The sequence below is a fragment of the Ursus maritimus genome, unplaced genomic scaffold (assembly GCF_017311325.1).
Source record: "Ursus maritimus isolate PB19 unplaced genomic scaffold, ASM1731132v1 scaffold_24, whole genome shotgun sequence".
Classification (NCBI taxonomy): domain Eukaryota; kingdom Metazoa; phylum Chordata; class Mammalia; order Carnivora; family Ursidae; genus Ursus; species Ursus maritimus.
Genome location: NW_024424897.1, coordinates 23,138,544 through 23,164,376, shown reverse-complemented (window position 1 = coordinate 23,164,376; position 25,833 = coordinate 23,138,544). Strand labels below are relative to the sequence as shown.

At 50.7% G+C, this 25,833-nt stretch overlaps 1 protein-coding gene and 1 long non-coding RNA gene across 11 annotated transcripts in view; one reads left to right on the top strand and one right to left on the bottom strand.

Moving 5' to 3' along the window:
• The window catches only part of LOC103660721, a 30,852-nt gene extending 6,077 nt beyond the window's left edge, over positions 1-24,775 (top strand). For 4 of the 10 annotated variants that reach the window (XR_567877.2, XR_567881.2, XR_567874.2 and 1 more), the window contains exons 2-3: positions 9,206-9,329; positions 12,649-13,119. This is a non-coding gene — a long non-coding RNA (uncharacterized LOC103660721). Of the gene's footprint in view, positions 1-9,205; positions 9,330-12,648; positions 13,120-16,667; positions 16,706-18,387; positions 18,512-18,926; positions 19,703-24,259; positions 24,504-24,602 lie in introns of those variants that run through there. The other 6 variants (XR_005837428.1, XR_005837432.1, XR_005837430.1 and 3 more) reach the window with 6 other exon arrangements.
• On the bottom strand, positions 632-25,512 carry SP2 (Sp2 transcription factor). Its single transcript, XM_040640741.1, has 7 exons — positions 25,411-25,512; positions 12,158-12,234; positions 10,478-11,452; positions 4,906-5,218; positions 3,526-3,700; positions 3,107-3,300; positions 632-1,897 (listed from the first exon to the last, which is right to left on the bottom strand). Exons 1-7 carry the CDS (start codon positions 25,415-25,417, stop codon positions 1,797-1,799), a joined length of 1,842 nt encoding a protein of 613 aa, XP_040496675.1. The 5' UTR covers positions 25,418-25,512; the 3' UTR covers positions 632-1,796.
• Positions 25,513-25,833: the final 321 nt, after the last annotated feature.

The following is a 25,833-nucleotide window of genomic DNA, read 5'->3' as shown; positions in this document are numbered from 1 at the left end:
CCCCCAGGAGCCCCGCCAGAATTTCAGAGCTGCAGCACTTGTGCTGCCCTGTCTGGGGTGCGGGACGGACGAAAACCACAATCCGTGGCCGGGGTCCTCTCCTGGGTAAAGCTGGGCTCCCAGCCCTCCACCCTGGGAAGGGATCTTGGCCTTAGGGAACTGCCTTTTCTCCGGACTCTCTAGCCTCCGGGAAGTGACTACGCCAAGGTCCCTCTGGCTCTCTCTCTCTCCCCCACGGTTCTTGCTATCAGGTTCTGAGGCCGAAGCCTCCCTCCCGGGGCTGGGGAGTTGAGCAGAGGAACTCTCCCGCTCGTAAGGAAGGCATTGCCGTGGCTTGAGTCTGCGGGCAGAGCGTGCGGCAGCTTTGGTGCCCCGAACACTGGCTCACAGAAGCAGAACGCCTGCGCTAGGCCCTGCCCCGCGGTGCCAGGCAGGTGCTCTGGGGGCTCGTGCCAAGGCCAGGAGGTCCGTGTGGCCGCTGCCCTCTTTGGCCTGCATTTGCTGAGGTCAGGAGGGCCAGGTCCTGCCTTGGTCTCCCTGCGGATGGCTGGGAGAGGCCAGGGCTCCCTCTTCTGGAGTCCCCCCCTCCAAGCTCTCTGAGGGGAAAGATAAAAGAAGCTGCACTGCCCGGTTGCAGATTTTGCCTCAGGCAACTAAATTTATTAGCAAGAAAAAATTTTTGTCAGCCCAGTGCTGACCAACAAAGTACATCGTTAATAAAGGATAACAAATCTGTCACTTAATTCATAAAACATACCTCAAGCAGTTACAACTAAAAATAAAGTTGGATTTTTGTTTAATTTAAAAGCCTCAAAAATAACAAGCAATATGTTTTTAAACATGTAGTAGACACAACTGTCCATTATACAATATACACTGTACACGAGTAGAGCTGGGGCCGGCTGGGGCGGGATGGGGGGAGGGGGGAGAGGGCCAGGAGGTGAAGGTGTTTTTATCTGAATCCAGATCTGAGTTGAAATGCTGTGTCATTTAGAAAAGAGAATTGCTAGAGTGAGAAAAAAATCCATATGCTCTTCAATGCCCCCCAAACCCTAAACTGAAGCAGGCGTGGGGGAGGTGAGTAACGAGGACAGGAAGAAGGGAGCAATTAAATAAAACTTTAAAGCACACACAATACACAGTGTTCATCATCTGAAGTAGAGTATAAGGCAACGTTCTCCATAGAAAAAGGGCATCAGTGGGTAGCTTGACTTTTTAAATAGAAAGTTGGAATGTGCTGGAGGAGAGCTGTGGCAGGGCTGGGCATGTGGAGTGGAGGCAGCCCCGTGAGCCTCTCCGGGGGTGTGGGGGGGGTGCCAGTGGTGCCCTGGGCGCGGGGTCCCGGGGTGTCCGAGGTGGCTGGCAGGGCGGGGGAGGGAGGGGGAGAGGGAGAGAGAGAAAGAGAGAGAGAGAGAGAGACATGGCACAATGCGACTCCGGCAGTGTTGGGGGGAGAGGACTGGGGGGGCTCACTTTGCTCCTCGACGGAGTGAAATTCATGTTTTTCCTTTGGAAATAAGGGTTCCCACTCGTCCTGGTTTAGAACGTCTCATTGGGCATGGCCAACGTCCACGGTCTGGGCAGGCCGGGAGCTCGAGGTGAGAGGGGAGGGCCAGGGCGGAGCCAAGGGGCTTGAGAAGGAGGCGAGGACAGGGCAGCAGAGCCCCTTCCTGTGGGGACAGTCGCAGAACAGAAGGGAGGGGCCCAGGGCAGCCCAGGGACCTCCTTCCCACCAGGGGCCCAGGCAGGACACAGATGAGGGACTGTATCTTCGGGGCCTCTCGCCTCAGTTGGCCTTACAAGTTCTTCGTGACCAGGTGGGTCTTGTAATGCTTGGTGAGATGGTCACTCCTCATGAAGCGCTTCTGACACTGGGCACACTCGAAGCGTTTGTCCCCTGGGAAGACAAGATGCATGTCACTCGGAGCGGGGACAAGGGAGCGCGTGTGAGGTGTGAGGGGCACCCTGTAAAGCTGGCACCGCCTTGTCATCCTGCTCTACCCACATCCTGCTTCCACATCCGCTCCCTATGGTCTACTCACCTAAACCCTCTGGCAGTTCTCATTTCTTTCCTCCCCGTGTGAGGTCACTTCTGCCGGCTCCTTTGATCCCATCCCTCCTCCCTAACCTGAAGCGCCCATACCTGGGCCCCTGTACCTGCACCTAGGGCTCTTCCTGTGTAGGGCTGTCACCTGCTTCCTTCTGATCTCCATCCCTGTGACTAACCTTGGCTCTGCGTCTTCCCCCTCCTAGGAAAGGCCCCCTCCTCGCCGACCTGCCAGCTGCTGCTGTCAGTATTGACTCTGTAGCCCGTGAGATCTGTTCCCCCCTCCCCGCCCCCCAACGGCCAGGGGCTTCAGCTTCAGGTCCTGTGCCCCATCGGCAGTCCCAGGACGGCAGTCCCAGGACAGGGGTCAGCTCACGGAGGCCCTCGCTCTAGCAGCGGTTCTCAAAGTGTGTGCTGGGGGCCGCTGGAGATACCCGCAGCGGCATTTGGTAGTAGATGGACGGACGTTTTCATATTTTATATAGTTCTGTAACTATGATATCAAGCCTGAAGGGTCAAACAGATGGCACTGGACACAAATGAGTAAAAATAGTGAAACGATGTGAGGGAAATCATTTGGTAAATAGTAGGAAACGCAGTGTGGGAAAGTGATTAGGAGAATGGACCTGGGACCCAGAGGGCCTGGCTTGAACCCAGCTCCACCAGTCACTACCCGGGTGACCCGGCCACCTCTCCAGGCCTCAGTAAAATGGGCACAGTCAAAGAGCCCTCCCCACAGAGTCACTCCCAGGATTAAATCAGTTCCTGGGTAAAAAGCCCTGTAGGGTGCCTGGCCCTCTACGTCAGGACTTGTGAAATAAGTGACTACGGGCTCTGGCGGAAGTCGTGGCGGCTGGGTCAGGTAAATGACCTCCCTTTGGGAAACACTGCAATAAAGGTTAGGCTTGAAAGAACTTCCTGGGTCGTCCTGACCCCCCTGAGAACAGTCTGTAGCTCTCGCTCAGCGTGGCAGCTCCTCGGCAGGGCCAGGAGTCGGGACGCCGCTGACGGCAGCGGAGGGGGTGCGGGCTGGAGGGTGCCCCGGGGCGGCCGGCAGACCTGTGTGCGTGCGGGCGTGCCGCTGCAGCTCGTCGCTCCGCGTGAACCTCTTCCCACAGAAGAACCAGTTGCAGACAAAGGGCCGCTCGCCGGTGTGCAGGCGCACGTGGGCCCGCAGCAAGGACGTCTTCCGGAAAGTCTTGCCACAGTCGGGGATATGGCACACGTGCTTCTTCTTGCCCTGCTCTCCAGACCTGGGAATTGGGTGGAGGGGCGGGGACGGAGGGAACGGGAAGCCAAGAAAGGGAGGAGGTAGAAGATGGAGGCAGGACAGGATGGAGAGAGGATGCGAGGTCAGGTCCGAGGGCACGGGAAGGGTGAGGAGGACATCCCCTCTCCATCTGTGTCCCAGAGAAGGGCTGGGGGGCACAGGGCACGTGGCAGGCTGGTGGTCTGGCCCACCCCCACCCCTACATTACCTCTTGTCCCCATCCTTGCAGTTGGGACACGTGCAGGCCATGCGGCGCCGCTTCTCCCCAGGCTGGGCCTCCCCAGCCAGCGCCTGCTCCATCTGCAGCTGGATCTGCGTGGGGCTCAGCCCACTGATGGTCAGGTTGTTCCCGGAGACATTCTGCACCGTCAGCTGCTGCTGCCCTGTAGCGCACGGGGGGGCACCGTTGAGGGTGCGGAAGCCGGACGCCTTTCTGCCCTTCTGCCCACCATAGAGGTGGTCATGGCAGCAGCTATTTGTGTGACGCTTTTATGGGCCAGATACCGTTTTCGAGGCTTCAAATGTATTCACTTGCTTCACCTTCTTAACTCCATAAACCAGACACTATGATTCCTCTTTTATAGTGGAGGGGCCTGAAGCTCAATAACACGTCAAGGTCATAGCTTATCATTGGTAGGACGCGGATCTGAACCCAGGCAGTTGAGATCACAGTCGACGTCCTGAGTCACTACACAGCCCACATGACTGCAGGGGGGAAGGCTCCTGTCTTGGCTTGTCTTGGAGTGTTTCTTTGGAAACTCCTCCAAGCTCAGGCCCTCGTGAGGTACCAACTCTGCTCTCAGGAAGGTCCCCAGCGATTTTTGGTACTAAGAGTGAGAAACCAGGACAAAATCAAGTCCTCTCTGACATGCATAAAACCATTTCAAAGCAGGGGGAGTGTCACTGACCTCACACTGGTGTTTCTCAGGGTGGAGGCATCCCGTGCCCTTAACCTAGATGCGCGATGCGTAAGTGCCCTAAGCTCATGCAAGGATGACGGGAGGAGATTTGGAGAGCTTGCACTACCTTGAAAAGTGCTCTTCACCCGGTTAAAGAACAGCCAGCTAAAGTGCAAGGAACCATTTTTGCTCCATAGCAACGATGTTCCTTTGATTATGTGTAAGGCACTTTCACACTGGAAATACTACCAAATTACTACCGAACCGAAGTGCACAAGCCATGCCCACTGCCAAAGGCTCCATCCTCTCCTTACCACCTTAACTCAAGGCTGTCTCCTTCTAGAAGCCTCCTCTCAAGTCCCTTTACCTGGGACCTCCCTTGAACACCTCTCGGGTCTGTACCAAACTAATTTGCATGTGTAGTTTAGTTGGAGGGTTTTCCTGAGTACATCTTACTTCTCCATCGTATTCAAGATCTTCAGCTGTCAGGTGGGGCCAACATGTGTCTTAAACTATCTCACTGGGTGACTTTAAGGACCAAGTGGACATACTCTTAAGCTGGAAGGGGCAGGCAAATGATGGGCAGTATCCTCGCTGTGGTGACTGGGAACCCCGGGCTGGCCCACAGTTCTCACGGGCGGCGCAAACAGGCCCACTGCCCACACCCTGGCTCAGGGGCCCTCCCTCACCGCCGGTGTTGGTGATGGTGACAGGCACGCCCTGGACCTGGACACCGTTGATGTTGATGGTCTGCATGGCCTGGGCCGCGGCTGCCAGCTGGGCTGCGTTCAGGCTGATGATGCTCCCGGCGGGGGCGATCTTTGGCAGGGGGCGCTCTTTCCGGAGAATTGCGGCCGAGTGCTTTTTGCTGGTCCCGCTCAGATGGGGAGCACGGGATGCAGGGCTGCTACAGGTGGTGGTGGAGGTGGCTGCAGCTGTTGTTGGGGGGCTGTCCTGGACAAGGACCGTCTGCACCTCACCGGAAGGCGTACGGATGTAGACCTGGAAGGGCCAGAGAAAAGGGTCAGTGCCCCAGGAGAGACTGGGCCCCTGCCTTTGTCACCCCCCTGCCACCGCCCAAGTGAGAAGTGGGGGTATCTCTTGGTCCATCCAAGTCTTCTCCAACTGGCCCAGACCTACATTCACACATTGCCGAAGGCGTCCCCGTATTAAGGTAGCAAATGCTAATTGTTGAATGGAAACCAAACACTGAATTTCCTTAGCATGGAAAAATACAACGCCAGCCCTCAGAATTAGAGAATCAGAAGGCAGCTAAATGGTGACATCACCAAAGATGCACTGTGAATGGCCACCAAACAAAGGAAAATAGCTCTTAGGAGGCACGATCAATGAGAAACAGTTGTCCTCCATCTCAGATTGGCAAAGATGGAGAAATAAAATGTAATGCTCACTGTTGGTGAGACAGCAGGGAAACAGGCACTCCCTCTTACATCAGGAGTGGGAGTGTGAGGTGGTCTGGGCTCGCTGGAGGGAAATTTGGGAATGTGTCTCAAAAGTCATCAAGATATGCACATTAGAGCCTGAATGGGACGAGGAGGGCTTTTGTGGGGCAGTGATGACCGTGGCTGGGCACAGGTGTCGCTGCCCCAGCAGGCTGAGGAGTGTGTCCACGTGAGAGAGCTGAGATCCAGAGAGGAATATAATAAGGCTAAAGGAAACGAGGTTTCTCACTGTCAGAGAAGTTTACAAATATGGAAAGGGAGAAACTAGAGTGAAATGTGTGGCACTAGATATGAATCAGAGGAAACTCTTGGGTTTCGATATAGAGAGAGAAATACAGATATAAATGTGTGTATGTATGTAGGCGTACGTGTGTGTCTACACCTGTATCTATCTATCCAGGCATTACATGCGTGTACATATATACGTATGTGTATTTCTATATAGTTCTTGGCTGTGTCCGCTGAGAAGGGCTGGGAGCAGCAACACTCCAGGGGCAATGAGCTCACCCAACACCCGGGTCTTAGCTTCTAAATATCATGCTCCAGTAAAAGGAACCAGGGCTCTTTGGAGAAAAGAGCTGATTCCAGGTTTGGGGGCAGGGACAGTACAAGAGCTTGGAACACCTGTGGTACCAGCAAGTAAGAAGGTCCTCAAGGAATGGGGGTAACATGGGGAAAGGACACAGGAGCCAACTCAAGTGGGCTCCCACTGGCCAAACGGGATAACCTGAACATCAAAATCGTAATACTAATGGATTACAACCCACTAAATAAAATGAGAACCTAATAGTCCCTATAGACATAAATAAACAAATGGAGAAGAGAATGACAGACTTAAACAACTGTTACCACACTGTCCAAGAAGAACGGTCAATCCCCGGCTGGGGCTAAGAAATACAAGGAACAAAGCCCTGACAACCTGCCACAACAGGGATGAAGCTTGAAAACATTATTACTAAGTGAAAGAAGTCAGCTGCAAAAGATCACCTACTGTCAGATTCCATTTAAACGAAATGTCCAGAATAGGCAAATGCGTAGAAACAGAAAATGGATTCGTGGTTGCCAGGGGGGTTGGAGGAAAGCGGAAATGAGGAGTGACTACTAAAGGTACAGGGTCTCTTTTGGGGATGATGAAAATATTCTCAAATTACAGCGGGGATGGGTGTACAACCCTGTGAATATACTAAAACCCACTGAGTTGTACACGTTAAAAGGGTAATTTCATGGTATGTGAGTATCTCAAAGCTGATTAAAAAAAGAAAGAAAGGAAAAAAAAGTGGGAGTCTGCCAGGGGATGCAGGGGCCAACCTCAAGGCTCTCCAAATGGCCGAAGCTGGAACGATGTGAGCAACAAAATAAATAACATGGTCCTGGATTATACCCCAAAGTATAAAATAAATATACATGAGCCTCTACTGCTAGAAATGAACGATTAAAAAAGTAAATGCACAAAGAAGAAAAAACTCTTCCTTATAGAAGAATTCCAAATAATATTATGTAGATAATTTCTCTTCCAGGATGGAGAGCTTAATTCCCACCCCCGAAGATGGGAGATTTAGCAACTCCCTTCCAAAGAACAAAGAAAGGGAAAAGTAGCAACTTCCAATGAAGAGACCTGGCAAACACTGCATTAAGCAGCGATAAAGGTTAACATCAGGGACAGGGCACCACCAGGACATCATGCGGATATCACACGCTCCTCATATAATGTGACAGGGCCATTTCACCTCTGTAGCATTCTTTCTAAAAGTCCATAACCCCAGAGTGGGGGACATTCTGTAAGATACTTGACAATACACCTCACGACTTGTCAAGATCATGGAAAACAAGGACCAATAGCTATCACCTGAGGGGCCTGGGGAGACATGCCTACTAAGGGCAACGTGGTATGTGGACTGGGTCCTGGAACAGAAAGAGGACATAAATGGAAAAGCTGGTGACATCCAAATCAAGTGTGGAGTTAGCCAACAGTCATGTGCCAATGTCGGTGTCTTCGTTTTGACAAAGGTACCTGGTAACTTAATGATGTTTAACAATGGGGGAAACCAAGCGAGAGGGAAACAGACACTGTCTGTACCACCTTTGCAACCTTTCTGTAAATAGAAAGTTCTTCTAGAATGAAACCTTAATTTTAAGAAAATCTCTATCATAATAAAAGATACTAAAGTGGGAAAAAGTCTGATAAGGAATGGGATATTTACATAATCTCAAAGTATCTCCCTACAAAATACTAATTCATTACAAAGAAAAAAAAGGTGCAGAAATCTGGCAAGCATCTCTTTACCCGTCACGGGTACTGAGACAAAGTGAAAACACGCACTTTTAGGGTACAGTGAGAACACACCATCACGTCTGTGATAGTTCTAAAAACAAAAAAACAACAACCCCCCCCCCAAAAAAAAACCACACAATCCACATGCCATGGGTAAACATCACACAAACCTAAATTGAGGAACATACTCCAAATAACTGGCCTATAGCCTTTGAAAGTGTCACAGTATGAACGTCAAGTAAAGACCGGGGAACAAAAGACATTAGCATGTTTCCTCACTAATTTCTTAGGTTTGATGGTTGTATTGTTGTCATGCAGAATGTCCTTGCATGTAATAATGGGACACTTTCCATAAAACATTTGGAAGTGACGGGGATTATGGTGGCAACTTACACTCAAATGATCCAGAAGCAAAAAGTTAATTGTTTTTTTAAAAAAAAAATCCGGCTGTGATTTTGATTAGGGTTATTTTAATTCCTGGGTTATTTGGGACTGTGTTTCTCAGTTAAAAGCAAAGAAACAAACCTCATGTCATCTCTTAACGAATACACAAATCTCATCGTGCCTTTTTACGTATCATTGCTATTTTCTGTGTATCTGAAGTTTCTGTTGCTAGAACATTTTTTGTTCGTTATATAGAGCAGGGGTCAGCGGACTTTTTCTGTAAAAGGCAGCGAGTTGACTGTTTTAAACTCTGCAGGTCATGATGAGGTCTTTGCCTTGTAGTGCAAATGCCGCACACGGGCATTCCAATTCAACTTTATTTATAAAAACAGAAGGGCGGGCCAGATTTGACCTCAGGCTGTGGACTGCCCATTTTCTGATACAGAATATAATACCTCTTGAAAAAATGTGCATGTGCTTTGCCCTACCTTCAGGGATTTAGTTAGCTATAAGATTGTAAACTGCCTACATCTACAGTTAACAGAATATTAGTTGTATAATATACAGCACTCAGGATATTGGAAAACTACGTCATCTTTAAGAAATAATGTTGTGGGGCGCCTGGGTGGCACAGCGGTTAAGCGTCTGTCTTGGGCTCAGGGCGTGATCCCGGTGTTATGGGATCGAGCCTCACATTGGGCTCCTCTGCTATGAGCCTGCTTCTTCCTCTCCCACTCCCCCTGCTTGTGTTCCCTCTCTCGCAGGCTGTCTCTATCTCTGTCGAATAAATAAATAAAATCTTTAAGAAAAAAAAAAAAAGAAATAATGTTGTAGCTAAAACTTTCTCCATATGTATGATTATTTCCTTAGGAAGACCTGGGTTTAAGCCCTGCATCCATCAATCTCAAGATATGGGACCTCATGGACGGGAGGGGACGAACCGCCAAGGATGTGTGCCCCTGAGCGGCCATCATCTCAGTTCCTCATCTGTAAGGTAGGTCTAGTAATGGAACCTCATAGGAATTCTAGTAAGTAAATTAAACAATTTAAGGAAAATCACTTGGCGACACAGGATATGCCAGGAGTGCACAGGCATTCCAGGGCAGGCCTCAGATTTCCTCCTGTGTGACTTCCATGTCCATAGCTTGATCTTAGGGGCACTCCTTTTCCACCCAGGAGAGGACACAACTCACTACTGTCACTCGCTGTGATGCCTCAGTTCTCTCTCTCCAGACAACTGGATTATAAATTCCTCAATGGCAGGAGCTCTGTTCTTATATTTAAAAAGGTCCTTAAAACAACAACAACAACAGCAACAACTTTGTCCTCAATTTTAACTGTACCACCTGCCACACCGAGAAGCAGCAAGTCAAGGTGAAAAGCGGAAAAGAGTGTGGGGTTTAAAGTCAGAAATTTGAGTTGAATCCTGGCTCTTGTCATCTATGCCCTATGAGCTCCTGGATACTTCCTGAGTTCTAGGTTCTCCATCTGCACCATGGGCATAATCTCTGGCATTTACTAGACATGCACAGAGAGTAAAACCGCCTCACAGAGCCAAATAGATTCCACAGTAATACAGCACCTTCACAGAAGCCCCAATAAGAACATTCTTATTGAATTATTAACATCCCAGATGGATCTAGCCTAAGTGTCCCTGCCATCAAGCTTGGCTGTGTCTTCCAATTTTTTTTTCTTGCCATTAGCAATGACCAGAATTCTCGTTTTCTTGCTTTACATCAAATTCTATGGTTCTGACTGAAATTCGTTTCATTCTCGCTACCGTTCTGAGTATGTAGTTTTCTACATAAAAAAGCAAATTTTATTATTAAAAAGTATAGATCTGCCCCCCACCCACCCTCCAAAGAAGACTCCCAAAAAAGAAAAAGTGGACAATATAGGTGTATAGGGATGTCTCATCTGATTTCTAAGGATGAGCTGTACGTAACCCTCTGAACTGAAGAGACCCCACGTGTGGGCAGAAATGGCCACTCACTGCCTGCCCCAGACAACACGGACTCCCAGCACTCAGGTCAAGCTGGGAGATGCATCAGCGTCACCTTGCAAAGCAAGCCGAGGGGGAACGGAGCGCCAGCCCTTCAGTGCGAAGGAGAGGGAGGCGGGAGCAGAGGGTGCGTGTGGTACCTGAGTAGGCGTCGGCTCAGCCGCCTGGATCTGAAAGTTCTGGGAGGGCTTCTGGGGGACGGTGGGGAGGGTGGCAGATGCCGCCTGCACCACCCGCAGGGCCTGCTGAGGGATCTGCACCACCTGCTGCTGCTCGGCCTTGGGGGGCACCACCTGGACCTGCTGGACCACGGCGGGCTGGCCCCCACCGGGGCTCTGAACAATGAGCAGGTTGTTGCCCGCCTGGATGATGTTGTCTGCAGTGGTCTCGATCAGCACCGTCTCCACCTGCTCGGCCACAGCCACGGGGGGCTGGGAGGCAGGGAGACTCTTCTTCCTGGCTTTCTTGTTAGTCTTAGACAGTGGGGTGGGGGGGCTCTCCGTGAGGAGCTGAGTGGTGGCCCCGGAGTCGCTGGTGTTCACAAGGTTGTTGACGGGCAGAGTGAGCGTCACGTTGCCGCCCCCACCTGTCAGCTTCACCACATTGGCCCCGCTCTGCACAGGGGCGGTGGTCGTACTCGACTTCTGGACGGGGGCTGGCTTAATGGGGACAGGCTTGTGACTGGATGGTGATGGGGCGATGATGGCTTGGCTGGTGCCGGGGATGATCTGGATCTGGTTGGTGAGACTGGGCTGTACCTGGATGGTCTGCGAATTGCTCGCCTGTATCTGAGGGACCGCCTGGTACTGGATATTGGCATTTGATCGGGTCCCTTTGTTGATCACAGTGGGGTTCTGGATAGCAAACACCAGCTGTCCCCCAGGATAGGAGGCACTCAGCTGTGACCCCTGGATCTGAAGGATGTTTCCTTTGGAGGACAAGATTCCAAAGCTATTCTTGCCAGGACTGAGAGGGAGAGGGGCAGGCTTGATGGGGACAAGCTTCCGTGGTGTGGGCTGGGGGGGGGCCGGAGGTGTCACGGCAGCTTCCACAGCTGGAGGGCCAATTTTGCTACATGTTGCGGCAAGCAGGGCTAGAGGAGATGGCTGGGAATCCTGCGAGAGAACAAGCGGAGGAAAGGTGAGACGTGAACCTGCTGCCCGGCCACCCTCTGCCCTTCATGGTCCTCTCCTCTTGGCAGGCTCTTCGCCGCCTCTGTGGTCGGCACGGTGCCGACATCTTCCCCTTCCCTGCTGGCTCCTCCTCCTCTCAGGGAGAAAGAACAGGCAATATCTTTCTCAGGAAGGAACTCTCTAGAAGCCCCTATGACAGTGTGAATACCCTTACTTCCCACCAGCCTTGCTTCTCAGGGGGTCACGGAATCATCCTCAGCTCTCAGGCAGAAGTCCACTGGCCCATAGGGGTTAAGGGGCCACTGATTCCTCAGTTGAGGAAGGACTGAGGGAGGGAGGNAAAGAGGAAGGGCTGGGTCACAGGAAGGATAAACACTTTGGTAAAGCGGAGAGGGCTGCTCTTTCGAGGCAACAAGGACAGAGCCTCTGGAGTGTATGGTCAGTGGGTCCGGTGGAAGGGGCACTGAGTTTAATCCTGCTTTTCCCCGACTCAACGATGCCACCTCAGGTAAGTGGCCCTGGCTTCTCCGTTCAGAAAAAACAGACAACCGAACCTTCCCGGGGCTCATATCCCAGGGTGTTTATAGCAAGCCAGTACAGAGTTTTCTGTGGTGGTTTGATGTCAGCTTCTGAGCGTGCTTCCAGGCTGATGCAGCCCCCAGCCCTCAGAACCCGCTGCCCGCTCACCTGGGTGGTGGAGGCGGCGGGCTGCAGGTAGTCACTGGGACTGACAGCGGCAGTGGCAGCCATGCTGGTCTGTGGATCTGTTGGGGGAAAGAGATGGAATAATGCACAAGATGGTTCCAAACGGAACCCAGGCCCACCGGCCTCAGATACTCTTCTTGCCTCTCTTTGCTGCTGTTTCTGAGAGGTTAACCTTTCCTCACACCTCCCCACTCAAGGTTAGCCACCCTGTATCTCCTCTGCCTTCTCCATCCGGGGCTGTGAGGGCAGCTGGTCCTGTCTCCGGGCATCATAAAGCCTAGGACAACACCAAGATACGAGCCTTTGCCAAGACCAGCTTCAGTGACCTAATGGAGCTGTCTCCACAGGGCACGGCCGACTCCCTCTAGCTAGGTCGGAATCCCCATCTGGTGAGCAGGGGGGTCCTCCGCACCCCCGCAACTCCGGTTAATCCTCTAGTGCTAACCCAAGCTTCTCGCTCACTCCTGCTATAGCCAGATGCCAAGCCAGCCTGGGAGAGAAGCGTCTCTCAGCCGGGATCCCTGACAAAGACACACCTGCCCCATGAGGAAGTCTGAGGTGCTTTACGCTCAGCCCTCACTGCAAAAGCGCCACGGCCCAGGTAACGATCTGCAGCATATGGGTCACCGCTTTAAGTGAATTTACGTAGGATAACAGGTATGGCCCCAAAGGCTTCAAGACTAGAACTAATGACTGAATATAATGAGAAGAATGAAAATAGAGTAAATTCTGTTTTTGTTGAACGTGTACGTATTTCTGTATGTGAATACAGCAGGAAAAGTCTTTGAAAATGCTGAAATGTTAAAACTCATGATCTCTTGGTGGTAGAATTTTGCTTGACTTAAAGAATTTTTCTCCTGGTTTTTCTGGATTTTTTCATTTTCCCTCAGTCAATATACTCTATTCTGCTTTTTTTTTTTAATAAAAATAATGTTGAGGAAGTAATGAAGGGAATCTCTACTCTGAACTTAAATCTGATATAAGAGAAATAAAAGTAAAGTGGAAATCATAAGAATTGGGGGGGGGGGAGAGAATCTATGCCATCTTGTAGTTCAGAAATCACTAAGGAAAAGGGCCCCAGGCAGTGAGACTTGCATCCTGAGCTTTTGGAAAGTGACTTTCGGGAAATACAGAAACAAGGTTATTATTTCCGAGAAATAAACCGTGTGAGAAGTCAAAGGGCAGCTCTGGACAAAATCATATAGGGAGATCCTGAAATACCGCAGTCACTGATCCTTGGCAAAATCCGAGAACACATGACCAAACAGCACAGTACAATTACTGAAGGAAACAATGATCGTAAGGAGTAAGCACAGGGTTGCAAAAGCAGAGCCATGCTGTCTCATGGGGTTTTGCATGGATACATCAAGAGAAGGGTATACACTGTGCTTTTTATTTCAACAAGGTATCTGACATCTTCTTATGAACAAGAAGGGAAGAAACTACAGGCAGGACAGCCTAGTTTGGGGGCAAAGCCGGATGTGCCTCCCCCTTAAGTGCTGAGATCCTCCCATCCTGAGGGGTTTGCTGCTGCAAGGGCAACCAGGGTGTCTCAAACTATGGGTGGGTCCCAGGACGAGGGTCTGCAGCGTCCCCTTGGAGGCACATGCTTTTTCTGCCAGAATGTTTTCTTCTTGTGTTATCACTGTGATGGTCATCTTTTAAAAATGAGCGTCCACTGGGTGACTGCTGCTTTACCAGGCTGCCTGCTTCAGGGCTGGTGTGTGTGTGTGTGTGTGTGTTTCCAACTGTACTGGTGCCAGGTGGCACCACTCTGACTGCGTGGGCTAATTAAGACAACTTAATTCTGCACATTTAATTCGTGCTACATTTCTGCAAAGTGAGGGATGACGGCTCCTCAGAAGCGTGGGAGGAGTGTGTTGCTTGGCACGAGACACTGCAGGGTAGGCGTGCGAAACTCAAGGAGCCCAAAGTGTCAAGTCGGCCGTGCTTACGCTGACAGCAGTGATCTGGGTTCAATCAAATGTCATCTTCCCAGAATGAGACTCTTGATGTGACTTTTACTGGCTTTTTGGTAATTATTTAATTAATTTTATAGGAGCTAGATCAATGAGCTGATAAACAGATTTCTGTGCCTAATTAAGTAAAGTTGCAGCATTATAATGAAAACAATCTAAGTTGACTCAAAAACATTTTTCCTTTAGAGCAGTGGTGTTCAAACTATTTAGACCATGAACCACAGTTAAAAACAGTTTACGTCAAGACCCAGTATGTGCGTACCCACACGCTTCCCTGTCCTGTGCTCATGCAGTGCATTTCCTGAAATAGAGTCTGCCCTTCCTATGTGTGATGGACTTCGGTATTCTTCTACTCTATTTCATCTTTTTACATGCTGGCTGTGACTCAGTAAATTGGTTCTGTGCCCCAGAGGCTGGAAAAGGCGGCGTTAGAGTGGTCGATCCACCACTCAAGTTTGGAAAACCAAGCGAAGGCCAAGCAGACAAGTTCAACTTGCAGATGTCCAAAACCGAGGATTATAAATACACTGGGTGTTGGTATTAGGGTTCAAAGAGATCTCTAAAAACTAGTATATGCAGTGCTTTAGAGCACGAGGCTCCAGACCTAAATGAGAGTTGGGGTTACGCCATCATCAGTAGGGTGGCTGGGGCATCCCTCGCAGGCTCACTGTGCCGCCTACAGGACGGAGAACAGCACCCTCCTGGGATCCTGGGAGGCGTCAGTAATTACTGTGGAGAGCAGCAAGCACACAGTGGGTAATCAATGAACAGTGGTTTAAACTTTGACGTTGAGTACACCCTGCACTTGGGTTAAAAAAAAAATGCACACCGGGGCGCCTGGGTGGCACAGCGGTTAAGCGTCTGCCTTCGGCTCAGGGCGTGATCTTGGCGTTATGGGATCGAGCCCCACATCAGGCTCCTCCACTGGGAGCCTGCTTCTTCCTCTCCCACTCTCCCTGCTTGTGTTCCCTCTCTCGCTGGCTGTCTCTATCTCTGTCGAATAAATAAATAAAATCTTTAAAAAAAAAAATGCACATGCATATAGAATGGAACAGAGCTTAATAGTGGTTCTCCTGTGAAAAAGCCCCAGTGGGTTTGACTCAAAGCTAAATAGGAGGCAACAGAATCTGGATACGGTGGCCAAAACTCTATTGCAATCTTGGCTGCATTTCCAGAAGTTCAATCATAAAGGAATAAAAATAATCGTCCTGGTGTGTTCGGCACATTTGGGCCACATCTGGAGTGTCAGGTTTCGTTCTGAGGGATATTTTGAAAGGGGCATTTTCCATTGGAGCTTGCTCAGAGCACAGCAGCAATGGTGTGGCCAGTGATATCCACCAGTGCTTTTATCCCATACGTGGTTCAAAGACTTCAGGCTGGAAACATCAAGAAGGCAGATTTTAAGGTGCCTGGCTGGCTTGGTAGCTAGAGAGTGTGACTTCTGATCTAGGGGCTGTGAGTTTGAGCCCCATGTTGGATGTAGAGTTTACTTTAAAAGGGCAGGTTTCAGCTTAATAGAAGTGAGAACTTTTCAAAAACTGGAATTAGCTGCCTTTTGAGGTGATGTTCTCCCTTTCCTGGAATCGTTTAGAGGCAGGATATGTGTCTCTGTTGGAGATGGGATGTCTAGATGGGGTGGAAAGCTGGACTAAATGATCTTGAAGATTTTCTAAATTCTCAGACCATGTTGCTGTTAAAAACACAAGCTGAGTTACTGGCGGCCAAGGCTGGGAAGGGAAGGCAGGGGCCCTCCCAGGAGGCTCCCCTGGACTCTGTTCCCTTAACTAAAATTGGTGAATGACTCTCCTGCAGACATCTTCTGCTAAGGAAACGGAACTAGGATAGGACAGGGTGCAAATGAAATGAAAACAGGCCTCGTGCTTCTTACTCCTCTCCCTTTCCTGTCTTCCTCTCTCCCTCTGCGGTCGTCGTTACCGTGGACTAGAACGGTTTGGAGCTTGGGCTGGGCTCAGAGCGATTCCTCAGTTGGGAAGTTATAGCAGCAGCATTTACTGAAGCAAGCTGCAGAACTGCTGGGCTCGATGTACCATTTCAGTTTGGTTTCATTTTCCTCCCCAGCTGGCTCCTGAAATAATCCTCTAGGTTTCAAACCAATGTTTGTAAGTATCTCTCCTAGAGTCGCTCTGAGCTTTGCGGCCCCTGGGCTGCAGGCTTGGGCAACCAAAACAGAGACTGATTTCCCTGCCATTGCAGAATGATATCCTGGGATTAACCATGAAAGGGAAAAGAGAAGTATTTCCAGTTGGGTGTTTGAAAATGAAAAGTGGTTCAGAAGTAGCGTAGATACGTAACTGCAGGACTATGATCAAAGGTACTCTGAACCTCATTAATTTGGAACCTTCTATTTAAACGTGTAATTCGGACATAAATTGTGTCTAAAATTTGTCTTCATACTTCTCAGAGTGAGGCTGGCTAGTGTATGAAGACTGCAAAGGGGCTCTTGGGCATAATCTCACTTCAACCATTTTAATCGTACCATTTGCTTTTAACAGTTTACATCCGGTCACTGAAACCTACATTTAGCAGCCCGGTAAGTGGGATTTACTGAGTATTCTTCAAAGAAAAGCAGCATTCCTTTAGGAGTTCAGTCAGTCAGACTTTTCATTAATTCAGGTTGGCTAAAACTTTCCCAACAGTCCCTTGGCTGGTGAAGATTTACCGTGATTTATTACACAAGCAACAGTAGCTCTCTTAGGCTCCAAGGAGAACTTCGATGGCATCAAGCAAGGCTTCCAGACTGGGGGGTTGGGGGGTGGGGTCTAGGGCCTGACGGCACCACCTCTGACTTTCCCTTCCTCATACTGGAAGCCAGTTTAGTTCCAACACCTGCAGAAAAGGCATCCCGAGCCTCCGGCTTTTTACGGACAGATCGTCCGTCTCTACCACTATCCCCTCCACCTACAGCCTTTTCCTCCTCCCTCCCTGGCCAAACTTGGTGGAAAAACCGCCAGCACTTTACTGTTTCCCTCCTTTCTCACTTTCCTTGAGCCGCAGCTCTCTGCTGACACTGCTCCTGCCCAGGTCACCGAGGACCTCCTCATCACTGGATCCAACAGACACTCTTTAGCAGTTCTTGACTCTTTGCCTATCTCCTCCTCCTCGAAATTCCCACGGATCTTCTCCTACCTCTCTGGCCTCCTCTTCCCCTTGTGGGCTCCTCTTCCTTTTGCCACCCTTCAGTACTACTGCTCCTCAGCACCCCTCCTTCTCTCCCAATACCCGGTCCACAAGTGACCATGCCCACAGACAAGGCTGCAGGTACTGTCCACAGACTGACGACTCCCGGGTCTGCGTGTGGCCCCGGTCTCCTGAGTGGCAGACAGGTACACCTACCAGCCCTTCGTGGGCCTTCCGCTTGGACGGGCCACAGGACTGGCCACACTGAGCTGCCACCTTTGGCCATTCTCTCCCCAGCTTTCTCATCCCCAGCCTCCACAGGCCCCCCTGCAGTCTTCGTTTCTGCTGCTGCCCTTTCCTTGCTCAGAGCTCTTTCTTCTCACTTCACTAGCTAATTCCTACTCACCCTTCAGGTCTCAGCCTGGTTTTTTCCAGCAAAATGTACTGAGAGCCCACTCCGGATCCAGCATGTCATTTACTTAGACCCCTGAGAGGAGGTGAACCCCTCTGGTAACCCTCGCCACCCTTCAAATAATCATGGGCTTAATGCCTCTGTCGATCTTCACAGGAGGGTTCCAGGGTGGGCCAGGCCAGCTCTCACCGCACTGCCACACCACGCCCAGCACACGACCCAGAGGCCCTTCGGCGCCTGCAGGTTGGATGAGGCTTTGGTTCAACCAGCCTCTCTCTGGTGTTTCTAATCACAAGGAAACCTGAACGTCATCCTCATCGCCAGTGACTCATTAAGTCCTCATGATTCTACCTCCTAAATATAAACCTCTTTCCAATCCACTCACTGCTCTCCATCCCCTTCGCCATGACCCTGTAACTAAGCACCTTCTGCTCAGCCTGGACTACCGCCCAAGGCCTTCAAAATGGCTCCCCAGCCTCTGGCCTTGCCCGCTCTAATCCAGCCTCCAATCAGTGAGAGAAGAATCTTTAAAATGCAAATCCCATCCAGCCACTCCCCTGATTATACCCTTCAATACCTTCCAGATGATCTTATGATAAGCTTGTAAAAGCCAAAACCATCTGCCCTAACCCCCTCTACCGCTCCTTTATCTTCCTCTCTTGCTCTTCCATCTCTCCCCACAGGCACGTCAGTGTCTTCCATTTCTGGAACTACTCTCTCACTTGGAGCCAAAGTTTGCACACACGCGCGTGCTCTCTTTTATCTGGCCAACTGCGGTCCTCAGAGCTTGGTTTATAACTCAGTCAGGTAATAACCTTTCCTGACCTCTTCTCTCCCATGGATCAAGTGCCCCTGCTATACGCCAGTGTATAAAGCCCCACCGCCCCCTTCGTAGCACTCACACCCATCACAGAGCAGGGAGTGGTATCTGTCCTAGAAGTCCTTCCATGGGCTGGCTCCGGGAGCACCAGGAAGAGGCCTCAGACAGGACCCTGAAGCCCTGGCCATCAGACTGAGAGCCATTCCACTGGTCTTTCACTTGAGAACACGACTCCTGATACACAAGGAATCAGAGAAGGGGTCCTAAGAAATAACACAATAGGCTTTAGGAAGCTCTTTTCCCTCTGGAGAGAACTTGGGTCAAACTCCACAGCCAGACCTTGGGGGTACTTGGCTTTTTTTTCTTTGCCTCATGGGTTCCTACCATGGCTTTCTTGGCCAGGCGCTACGGTATTTCCCCTGGAGGAATTTCACTCTGCACAAACAGTCCTTCTGCGGGCTATTTTGGTCAGCTCGGCTGGGCCGGAAGCCAACAAAACAGTTTCTAAGCCCAGTCTCTCCCAGTTGCCTGGCCTGGAAGAATTCAGTGCTGGTAAGGGAAAAAGCAAGCCATGGCTGGTTTAAGAGAACAAAGTTGGACCTCAAAGGGCGTTCATAAATGAGCTAAGAGAACTGGCCTGCACAGAGGAAGCAGCAATACTGGTAGTTAAAGACTCCAAACCGCTGAGAAGCAAGTCTCCAGCACCATAATAACCATACAGAAGAGCTCAATAAGGGTAAAAGGAACTTCATGACTTCCAATTCAGGAGGACAGCTGTGGGTGGTGGCTTGCTCATGCCTCAGACCAGAGGAGGAGGGTGGAAATGAAGACCTTCTCTCTACCCAGACACCTAAGGAGCCATCCTGTCTTCCCTGCGCCCAACTTTGACCCCAGCTTCAGCTAAGGACCCTTATGTGGGCCCACTATTTCATTTTAAGAAGTTAAAATTCCCTACAACAGCTAAGTTCCATTATTTCTCTTTCAAGCAAAACCCCTTGCAAGTTACCCGTAATTGCTGCCCCTAATTCCTCTCCTGCCACTCCTGGAGCTGCTCCAGGTTTTGCCCATGCCACAGAAACTGCTCGTGCCACCAGTGACCTCGTGTTGCTAAGTCTAACAGTTAATTAATTCTTAGGCTTCATTCTATGTGTTGATCTGACAGCAGACCCCTTTCTTCTTGAAACTTTCTTCACTTGGCTTCTAGGACACACTTGCCAGGCTGACCCACCTCTCTAGCTACTTCCTCAAAGATTCCTTTGCTGGGTCCTCCTCTCCTCAAATCCTGATTGGTTGGGCGGCCCCAGGGTGCTGTCTCAGCATTTACCTTTCTTCTGTCTACATCTGCTTCCTGAGTGCTTTCATCCAGCCTCACGGCTTTAAAAAGCAACAATACACAGGTTCTATGTAATGATGACTTCCAAATTGGTATCTGCAGACTTGTATATCCAACTGCCTACTGACGTCTCCACGTGGGTATGTTAACAAGCATCTCAAATCTAACTAGCCCCTGATATCGTTCTCATTCTGTGTCTCCTTCAAATTTCCCCACGCAGTGGCTGGAATTCCGTCCTTCCAGCGGCTTGGTGCTAAAAACCCTGCGAGTCATCCTTGCCCCTTCTTTTTCCCCACACTCTCCGTCTGACAGTCAGCAGACACTTGTAGCTCTACCGTCAGAATACATTCGGAATCTGACTGCTTTCACCGGCACCCCTCGTTATCACCCACATTGTTCTGCATCATCTCTCCCCTGGTTAAGTACAAAAACCTCCTGGCTGGGCTTCCGACCTTGCTCCCATCAGCCTATACCTCACATGCATCCAGAATGAGCCCCATCACACTTCAGGGTACTCCTCTGCTCCGAACGCCCCCACCCGCATCCCCTCTCGCATTTAAAGTAAGAACCAAAGTCACCACCACAACGCATAAGGACCCTATGTGACCTGTCTCTTGTGACCCCTCTGACCTATCCCATCACTCCCCTTTATGCTTCAGCCACACTGGCCTCCCTGCAGTTTCCCGACATGCCGGGGTTGGCTCCTTCTCAGGGCCTTTGCACTTGCTGTTCTCCTTCACCCTCCAACCCTGACCCCAGACTGAGCCTGGCTAACTCTCTCCCTTCTGTCTGGTTTCACGCGCACGTCGCCTTCTCACTGAAACTTTCCTAACCACCCTATACAAATTGCACCCTTGCACATTCTTCTGTCCTCTGTTCTGTTTTTCTCCTTAGCACTTCTCATCCATCATCTCATACCGAGGAGTTACTTATTTACCGTCGCCCACTAAGATGTAGCTTGCTAAAGCCAGGGATATCCCCTTGCTTTACCCACTGACGTAGCCCTCCTATCTGACATACAGTAGGTGCTGAGTATATTCTCTCTGAATGGACGAATGAATGAATCATGGAGGCTGCAGAGCGGGAGAGCCTAAATGGGAGTTTTAAGAACCACAGGAGAAAACCCGCAGATGTGCGTGTCCTGGCACGAGGCTGGGATCCACTTGCCAGGTCCCTCAGCTGATGAAGGCCCAGATGGAGCTCTCAAGCCTGCCAGTCACCTCACGAGGGCACAAGTGCCTGTGTGCACACCAGCATGGTCCAATCCCGCTCCTGGACAAACAGCTCCAAGCCCACACCTCATCACCACACAGCAGGCACCCCATTTCAATGCTTCTTTTGATTAACATACATTGGTGGGGGGAGTTCTTTTCTGACTGGGTTCAGATAATGAGAGCACCTGGAGGGTATATGGATACCCTCCTCAAAATGGGACTGTCACTTGCTAGACTGTATCCTGCCTGGGTCACACCCAGTGGTCCTAGAAGGGACTCTGGAGAAGTGAGTGGGGACCCAGGGCAGCGGGGGGCGGTGGAAACTCGGCACTCTGACAGAGCAGCCCCAGGAAATGGTACAAAGAATACTGACCTCAGAACTGTCTTGGAGATCGGGAGAAAAAAAGAAAGCAAGACACACATTTCCCCCCGGAAGAGCATTCTGTACAAACACGTTTTCTCTGCTTTGGCACATTTATTTGAGTCACTCCCGCATTCATCGCATTCATCCTGGGTGCGGACAGGTTCGGAGATGACTGCTGACTTCATTTCCCCCGGGGAAGAGAGGCCTGCCTTACCATTTAGTGTTCTGAGGGCTGGGAAATGTTTCCGTCTGTGTTGAGGCCAATCTGAGAAGACTTTGTTAGACACTGACCAGGGGCAGAAATAGTCCACTTCCAATCACACGACCCTGCTGTCTCTTATTCCCTAGCCACACTCTCTGAGAAACCGCTTTGTGATTCCACTGAGCCCCAGAGGAGATGTGACAAATACCCCAAAGAGGAAGCTCTAGAGAGGGGACATGTGGCAGGGTGCAGGCCAGTGCCTGCTGCTGGCTCCTGGGCCGCTTCAACCCCACGGCTGAAATCAAAGAGGCCACCTAACGGCCTAAATCATGGCCTAAGGACAAACGGGCATCTCAGAGCCCTTAGAACCAACACAACAGTCACCCAAGCCAACCTCGGCACTGCGACGTGGTGAGGCTTCTGGCCAGGTACAGCACGCGATTCTGACGCTGAAACTGCAGCTAAGGGAATGAGGTGTCCAGAGGAAGCATTCAAACAGCTGGGCCTACACACATGCTCTGCCGGTGACACAAACAGCCCTGACAGCTCCATGCTGCTCGGAGCCGCTCACGGGGACAGACTGAGCAGCATCTAAACTGGGCACTCAGCCCTTTCACTCTCCATGGCCCCTGAGCAGAGCTCGTCTCCCAAGAGCCCGCCAGCCGGGAGCCCGCCCCGATGAGAAGCGCGGTAATCCCCCGTGTCAGGGGCGGCCGTGGAGCACTGAGAAAGAGCACTTCCTAGACATGTGGTAGAGGCCGTGGCTTCCCCCAAGCAGCGAGTGCTGACCGAGCTTGCTCCTGGGTTATCTTCCCAGCATCCCGTGAGGCAGCAGAGACATTAGTTTTCCATTCTGGAATCCTGTCAACTAGAACAAATCTACCAGTACCACCTAGGAGCATCTCTTCTAGGGCGATCTTTAATCCCTTCCCTACTTAGGCTGACAATGCCCTTGAGTTGGTAGTGTCCCATGCTTTTACCCTCTCAATTCATAGCAAAAAAACAAATAAGCAAAAACATCAACAAATGCATTCCATCCTGATGTCCATTTCTCAGTCCAGCTTGTACTGATTTGGTCCAGCAGGTAGGCCAAGTTTTCTCAGTTTAGAACTTACTAGGAGAAGTTCCCTAATCCAGTTAAGCTACCCAAAGGAACCAGATGTATCACCCAGTAAACTCATAAGAAAGTATTGGAGTTTCTCCAAATAGATTTTACTTCAAGTCTTCAGCCCACAAGGTTTCAACTGCGGCACATAATCATTGAAACTCAGAAGTGTTCACATCTCTACACTTTCTCATACTCTATACATACTTTAAAGCAGTGTCTCTCTGCATCTTTCACTCTGTGGCCATTGCCCACCCCCTCCAAAATAATTACATTTTTCAATCTTTGGAAGCAAGGCTTCCAATTTGTGTGTAAACAGAGAACGGAGGGGGCAAAGAGAAGTCATAAAAGAACATGCTACATTTCCATCATAGAAATGGGGTGACAAAGGTCTAGAAGACTGCTGAACTCAAGCCAATAGCAGGGGTCTACTGGTTGGCAACAAGTTTAGAATGTCTTCATAAGGGTGGGCAAGACTTGTTTAAAGCAAACTCGAATTATCACATGCCTATGGCAAAGGACAGTTCAGGCTGCACGGATCTTGCAGCTTCTCCAAGGGCTACTACTAATCAACAGAAGAAGGAGGAAGTTCGAGGCCAAGATATCCAAAGAACTACCCTATCTGCTGTTATGCCCTGCAGCTCCTTTACCCAGATAATTCGCTAAAATCTTCTTACAGCTTCTTCTCTCCTCTGACAGGGCTCCAGAGGCCCAAACTAATAGGATCTGAGGGAAAACAAAACAAAAAAACAAAAACAAAACTGGCCAGTCTATGTGCTGTCAACACTGATGCCAAACTCTTCTTCCTGGAGCCAGTTCTCCCTACAGGGCAGTCAGGTGACGATCTGATTATAAGCTAACTCCACTTGGGTCTCCTTGGCAAAGACACTGTGTCTTTAGCTCAGGGGGTTCATAATTATGTCAGACCAGCTTTTTTTTTTCTTCTTGTTGCTGCTGCTTTCAAATGAAGAGGTTAAACCTCTCTACAACCAAGTGGAAGAACCAGAATTTGAAAACTTACCAATCACCTTAGCCAATGAGAATCCATTTCCAACAGGTATTAATGCCTGTTAGAAGCCACTGGAACATTGACATCATCAGCCCAACCGCTAGGTTGTCTGACAGATTTGCCCCCTTCATCGCACACAGAATTTAAAACAAGACACTGCAGTTACATACCTTATTGCAGACAACATGTTTCTCTGTGTTATTAATCAAAATGGCTTCTATGGTATGGATTCCACCACTGTTCCTTTAACAGCCTCCCTGTGAACTGGCTAACACCCCAAACTTTCTAGCTCTAAAAGTCTTACCCCAAACACCAACTCAACACCTAGCCCTCCATTATGATACTTAATGCCTTCTGGGTTAGAACATGCAAGTTTTAGACAGTGCATGCTAGTGTTCCTTGAAACAGTCATCACCCGTAAATCATCCCTTAAAAACAGGGTAATGGGGGACCATGAGCCAATTCATTGCTTAAAGCAGATCCCTAGCTCCTCCCTCCCTTTCTCTAGGAATCAACTAGTAAGTGAGCAAGAAGTAACCTCAAGAAAAACAAACTTTGGGAGAATGTGCACCGAGAAAAGCCAGAGGGAGTCCCTCTGGATCAAGTTAATTAAGAAACAAACATGAGGGTATATTGGAATAGAAACCAAGGAACGCAGTGAAGACAGGTTTCTCGATTGCCCAGAGGAGAAGACACAGTTTCTTTTCAACTAAAATTAGAAAGCCACTGGGAACATAAGCCAAGAAGCACAGGTAGGAGGCTGAAAACCTCAAGTCAGCAATGGGGTTGGAGGTGGGGTGGAGGAAGAAAGTAAGTATCCATTTTGTTTTATTTCTCCTGTCATTCCTTAGGTTTGCACCTGGTTTTTGGGAATCAACAGTCCCCCCGACGGAGCATCAGCCAACAGGCTGGGAACTCTTGTCAACAAGCTCTTAAACGGCTCACAATTCTGCTAAGAGCTTGCATGTATCTAGCTGGTGCTCAAAGACCCAAGTAAAAACATTAAACGGAGGGTTTCTGCCCATTCCGCAGTCTAAAGCGAGAAGTCATCTGTCCTAGGGGGTGCCCTAGTGTCCTGACACCATCTCTCCACTGGGATATATCGGGAACCAGGTCGGGTTCTATGCCCAGCAGTGCCCATGTGGTTCGCGCGGTCTGCATTTCAAGCATTCCCTTGCCCCTCTCTGCACTCGGGAGGTCCCTGAATCGCTGGCGGGCACCTAGAGTCGGAGTGCAGAGGGTCCCCTGAACACAGGGCAAGCGCGAGGAGCGTCGGCCGCCTCCTCGGAGCGGACCCAGGGTATGGCCACGGGCCGGGCAGCACTGAGGCGGGTCGGCAACCCGGCGGAGGGGGTGCCAGGCCCGCCCGGGTGCCCGCACCTCTCGCCAGCCCCCGGAAGCGCCACCCTCCCGCCCAGCGGGCTCCGAGGGGGCGGGGAGTCGAACGCCCCCTTCCGGGTGCCTCCGCCCGGCTGGCCAGCCCCGCTCCTCCTTCGGGCGGGAATCCTCCCTCCCCCGCCCCTCCCGAAGCCGGGCCCCGGCGCCAGGCCCGGCCCCAGGGGGGAACCCCCAACCCCGGCTCCCCGTCCCTGCGGCCTCTGCCCGTCTTCCCGGCCCTTGGGGGCCGGGAAGACCCCGCCGGCAGCGGCCAGGACCCACCGCTCATTACGACATCTTCCTCCCTGGCCTCCGCCGCCTCCGCCGCCACCGAGAGCCTGACACCGCCCGCCCAGCACCCGCCAATCCCGGAGCCCGCCACCGCCCGAGCGACGGCAGCTTTCACCAATAAGAGTTCAGTACATTGGGGACCGACAGCACTAATAACCAATCAAAGAGAGGCGTCTAGAGCGACGTTGGTTTAGCCAATAGACCTGTGAAATGTCACTGATGGACGGTAGAGGGCACCAACCGGAAAACTACTGAAGAGTGAACGACATGTTCGCCAGCCAATTGGCGGGAGGCAAAGTCCCGCCCACGAGGTGGTTGATGGACAGCAACAGGAAGCTAGATGAGGAGGGGCTTAGCCGAGGAGTGGTTTTGTATTGGTCGTAGTTGACCTTCCACCCACCTCGAACCCAAAAG

What these genes read in the sequence shown, in the direction of transcription:
- SP2 (XM_040640741.1), bottom strand. An exon ending in CCGCCGCCTCCACCACCCAG is followed by an intron (nt 11,453 to 12,157) that starts GTGAGCGGGCAG and finishes GTTCTCTCGCAG; the next exon opens with GATTCCCAGCCATCTCCTCT. An exon ending in TGCAAGGATGGGGACAAGAG is followed by an intron (nt 3,301 to 3,525) that starts GTAATGTAGGGG and finishes CCCAATTCCCAG; the next exon opens with GTCTGGAGAGCAGGGCAAGA.